Source organism: Somniosus microcephalus, chromosome 21 (genome assembly GCF_052327205.1).
Source record: "Somniosus microcephalus isolate GS21.2 chromosome 21, FLI_Smic_1.0, whole genome shotgun sequence".
Lineage (NCBI taxonomy): Eukaryota > Metazoa > Chordata > Chondrichthyes > Squaliformes > Somniosidae > Somniosus > Somniosus microcephalus.
The window spans coordinates 10,921,432-10,926,732 of record NC_141007.1 but is presented as its reverse complement, the minus strand read 5'-3'; the positions used below and the strand labels follow the sequence as shown (position 1 = coordinate 10,926,732).

The 5,301-nt window shown below is 54.9% G+C and overlaps 1 protein-coding gene across 1 annotated transcript; it reads left to right on the top strand.

Moving 5' to 3' along the window:
* Positions 1-2,818: 2,818 nt before the first annotated feature.
* On the top strand, positions 2,819-4,871 carry LOC147102587 (ATP synthase peripheral stalk subunit d, mitochondrial-like). Its single transcript, XM_085963235.1, has 3 exons — positions 2,819-2,938; positions 3,056-3,118; positions 4,668-4,871. Exons 1-3 carry the CDS (start codon positions 2,906-2,908, stop codon positions 4,797-4,799), a joined length of 228 nt encoding a protein of 75 aa, XP_085819361.1. The 5' UTR covers positions 2,819-2,905; the 3' UTR covers positions 4,800-4,871.
* Positions 4,872-5,301: the final 430 nt, after the last annotated feature.

The following is a 5,301-nucleotide window of genomic DNA, read 5'->3' as shown; positions in this document are numbered from 1 at the left end:
ATTAGACTGGGTGGGGTATTACAGGGTATGGGGAGTGGGCTTAGACTGGGTGGGGTATTACAGGGTATGGGGAGTGGGCTTAGACTGGGTGGGGTATTACAGGGTATGGGGAGTGGGATTAGACTGGGTGGGGTATTACAGGGTATGGGGAGTGGGCTTAGACTGGGTGGGGTATTACAGGGTATGGGGAGTGAGATTAGACTGGGTGGGGTATTACAGGGTATGGGGAGTGGGCTTAGACTGGGTGGGGTATTACAGGGTATGGGGAGCGGGATTAGACTGGGTGGGGTATCACGGTATGGGGAGTGGGATTAGACTGGGTGGGGTATTACAGGGTATGGGGAGTGGGATTAGACTGGGTCGGGTATTACAGGGTATGGGGAGTGAGATTAGACTGGGTGGGGTATTACAGGGTATGGGGAGTGGGCTTAGACTGGGTGGGGTATTACAGGGTATGGGGAGTGGGATTAGACTGGGTGGGGTATTACAGGGTATGGGGAGTGGGCTTAGACTGGGTGGGGTATTACAGGGTATGGGGAGTGGGCGTAGACTGGGTGGGGTATTACAGGGTATGGGGAGTGGGATTAGACTGGGTGGGGTATTACAGGGTATGGGGAGTGGGATTAGACTGGGTGGGGTATTACAGGGTATGGGGAGTGGGCTTAGACTGGGTGGGGTATTACAGGGTATGGGGAGTGGGATTAGACTGTGTGGGGTATTACAGGGTATGGGGAGTGGGATTAGACTGGGTGGGGTATTTAAGGGTATGGGGAGTGGGATTAGACTGTGTGGGGTATTACAGGGTATGGGGAGTGGGATTAGACTGGGTGGGGTATTTAAGGGTATGGGGAGTGGGATTAGACTGTGTGGGGTATTACAGGGTATGGGGAGTGAGATTAGACTGTGTGGGGTATTACAGGGTATGGGGAGTGGGATTAGACTGGGTGGGGTATTTAAGGGTATGGGGAGTGAGATTAGACTGGGTGGGGTATTACAGGGTATGGGGAGTGGGATTAGACTGGGTGGGGTATTTAAGGGTATGGGGAGTGGGATTAGACTGTGTGGGGTATTACAGGGTATGGGGAGTGGGATTAGACTGGGTGGGGTATTACAGGGTATGGGGAGTGGGATTAGACTGGGTGGGGTATTACAGGGTATGGGGAGTGAGATTAGACTGGGTGGGGTATTACAGGGTATGGGGAGTGAGATTAGACTGGGTGGGGTATTACAGGGTATGGGGAGTGAGATTAGACTGGGTCGGGTATTTAAGGGTATGGGGAGTGAGATTAGACTGTGTGGGGTATTACAGGGTATGGGGAGTGGGATTAGACTGGGTGGGGTATTTAAGGGTATGGGGAGTGGGATTAGACTGGGTGGGGTATTACAGGGTATGGGGAGTGAGATTAGACTGGGTCGGGTATTACAGGGTATGGGGAGCGAGCAGGAGAGTGGAATTGGACTGGGTGACTCATGGAGAAAAACACCGGCCTGTTTCTGTGCTGGAACATTGTATGCTCCAGTACTACTTGTGGCGAGTCCTGTATCTCCATCTCTGTTGGAAGGAACAAAATCAAATCAGCAACTGCATGGTGATGGCTTGCCCCTTCAGATGGATTCTTCCATCTCCCAGAAAATACAAAGCTGCAAAGAGTGATTTGTGCCTTTGTTGGGGGAGTCCATTTGCACCGAGGTTCAGTCCTGTGGTTGCCAGGCACTCTCACCTGAGCATACACCCCAATGGCTGGCTATTCGACCACAGCGAGTGCTGACGTCCCCAAGCGCTTGTTTGCCAGCAGGAGTTGCTGGATGGTGATCAGGAATGGGAGGCCATGCTGGGTCTTGCCTGGGGAGCCGAGGCTGATCGCAGTACGTCAACTGGTGAGACCAGCTAACTCTGCAGGCTGGGAATCAAAACTGGTGCCTTGAGCTGTGAATTTACCCACTGCGTCACCAGAGAGTTTTGATTTAATGGGTCCTTCTCGTTCCCCGAAGCATTTGCTGCAGAGAACCGACTAGCCTAATAGCATCTTACGAACATATGAAAATGACAGGCAGTAAAAGACCAGCTGGTCCATCAAGACTGCCCCAAACTCGTACCAAGAGCATCTTGACTAGACACTTCATACCACCCACCTCCCCCCCCCCCCCCCCAAACCCCGTCTCCCCCACCCCTGGGAGAGGCATAAAGCCTGAAAAATAAACCCAGGGCCAAAAGGGGTGAAAAAATCTTCTCCGACTCCCTCGGGCGATCAAAACCAGACCAGGAGATCACATTGACGGTGCATGTGTTAACTGTTAATCCAGTTACCTTCTATATGATGCAACCTCTGCCCAGCCAGGAACTGGTCCAACTCCCTTCTGTAAGGCTGGGAGATTCAGCACCCACCACACCAGCGGGTAACACATTCCAACGGTTCACTGCTCTATCTAGATGCATTTATGCTGATCGGGTGAGACGAAGAGGGGTGGGAGGAGGCTCGTGTGGAGCATAAACGGCGGCACAGACCAGTTGGGCCGAATGGCCTGTTCCTGTGCTGCAGAGTCTATGTAATTCTATGCAATATTCCTACTCTTGCGTAGTTTAAATGCATGTCCGGCTGAATCTCACTGCATTGAGTATTTCAGTACATCCGGGAGGTGGGGCAGGATGGTGCGACACCAGCTATCTTCTCCCAACACACTTCTGGATATCTAATTCAGTAAAATTGGACTTGTATCAGATTCCTTGGTGCAGCAGTAAGTAATTATAATTCCAGTTGTCTGTTTGATAGGACGGTGGGGGTTGGGTTGCAGGTGCTTCTGTGACCGTGATATTTTCACTTTATATTTTCTGTCTCCTCCCTCTTTCCCACTCCACCCCCAACAGTACGGTGCTTTGAAGGTTCCAGAACCCATCGACACACAGATGGAGAAGATTAATGCCCAGGAGCAAGAGGCTGTGAGTAAAGAGCCATTTTTATTATATCTGACACGGACCTCTCGAGTTGCACAGACAACTGGACTTGTGTAATACCCTGGGTCTACATTCAATTAATGGTTTCTCTTTATTCAACAGAACAAAAGTGCTCTGTCCTATAGCCAGGCTTCTAAGGAGCGGATTTCCAGATATGAGAATGAGGTAATGCAACTGTGTGTGTGTACCTGCTCCCACGGCCAAAAGCTACCTGCAGTAACCCCTCAGATTTTTTTTACAGGGGTGCTGAATCTCTCTGGGGTACAGATCCATGGGTGATATCTCACTGGAGTACAGTTCCATGGGCGCTGACTCTAGGATACGTGGTCCACAGGCATTAACTCCCACGGGCGCTGACCCTCACTGGGGCGCGGGTCTCTCGGGCGCTGACGCTCGCTGGGGCGCAGGTCCCTCGGGCGCTGACGCTCGCTGGGGCGCGGGTCCCTCGGGCGCTGACCCTCACTGGGGCGCGGGTCTCTTGGGCGCTGACGCTCGCTGGGGCGCAGGTCCCTCGGGCGCTGACGCTCGCTGGGGCGCGGGTCCCTCGGGCGCTGACGCTCGCTGGGGTGCGGGTCCCTCGGGTGCTAATGCTCGCTGGGGCGCGGGTCCCTCGGGCGCTGACCCTACTGGGTCACGGATCCCTCGGGCGCTGACCCGCGCTGGGGTGCGGGTCCCTCACTGGGGCGCGGGTCCCTCGGGTGCTGACGCTCGCTGGGGCGCGGGTCCCTCGGGCACTGACGCTCGCTGGGGCGCAGGTCTCTCGGGCGCTGACCCTCACTGGGGCACGGGTCTCTCGGGCGCTGACGCTCACTGGGGCGCGGGTCCCTCGGGCGCTGACGCTCGCTGGGGCGCAGGTCCCTCGGGCGCTGACGCTCGCTGGGGCATGGGTCCCTCGGGCGCTGACGCTCGCTGGGGCATGGGTCCCTCGGGTGCTGACGCTCGCTGGGGCATGGGTCCCTCGGGCGCTGACGCTCGCTGGGGCGCGGGTCCCTCGGGTGCTGACGCTCGCTGGGGCATGGGTCCCTCGGGCGCTGACGCTCGCTGGGGCGCGGGTCTCGCAGGCACAGGTTGTTCTGACACATTACGGGCGTGACCAATGTTGAGTGAGTGCCAGCAGGCTGCTGAAGTGTCGGGGCTTTACTGCAGCACCTGATCATGTCCTCACCCGACAGGTTCATGTGTATTTCCCAGCACGGGGGTCACTGGGTGGCCTGAGCCCTGGCTGTTTTTGGCTCCCTAACCGAGGCCTAGATCGCGAAAGCGAATTTCTACCTACTGAGACCTGCCAACCTAGCACAGCCTGCAAATTGAACCTGGGCCCTTGCAGTCTGTAGGGCACCATTACATATTGGCTTTACCACAGACCCCCCGGGGCGAACTTAACCAGGTTTGATTGGACTAGTGTGTAACCATCACAGCCGAACCTTATCCTGATCCCGTCCCCGCCCTGTCCTCGGCCGAAGTATATACTTGTGGGAAAAGCACAAAGTAGGCACAAACAGAACCCGGCTCAGTGCCCAGGACTAGCGAGCACAAGGGGTGGGGGGGGGCGGGGGGTGCATTTGGCGGGGTGTACGAGGAAGTTTTATTTGGGGTGGGGTTGGGGGGGGCGAGTTGGTGTGGATTTTCAGAGGGCAGACCAGTACCATCGGGTTATCGGTGTGCTGTAACATGTGCAATTTTTAATTCGTTCTGCTCACTTGCTGTGTTCCAGCTAGTGAAATTCAAAAGCATGGTTCCATTTGACCAGATGACCGTCGAGGATCTGAACGACGCTTTTCCTGAAACCAAACTGGACATGCAAAAGTATCCCTACTGGCCGCACAAGCCCATCAGTGAGCTGTAACCGTCCCCTGCTCCAGCCTGTGCTCTCTACAGATGTAACTTTATCTGTTGTAAAATAAAGCTATGTTCAGTATCGAGTGAGTGCTCTCATCTGTGATCCTCCCTCTTACCATTACCAGGAACTGTGCAACCAGCAACCTCTCCACTCAACCTAAATGAAGCAAAATATTACATAAGGGCAAGTTGCTTTTCCCCCCCTCCCTGCCCCCCTTCTCATTCTCTCTTGAAGGCGCTGACCAACGGTGGGGTGGGTGTCCCCCAGTATCTTATCCGGGTGGCCGAGAGGGTGTCGTCAAGCTATTCAGTGTGGGGGCATCACAACTGATCACCGGACGCGCACTCTGCGGAAGTCACTCGGTAGAAATGGGAACCCTGGTTGACTTCCCTCCTCTTCTGTCTGTTACCAATTGTCCAATTTCAGCTGAAAATAGTGTGCTGGCTTCACCTTTTCTGTTCTGCTTGTATCTTGTACTCTGTGAGGTCCTCTTTCAAGCGACAGAGTT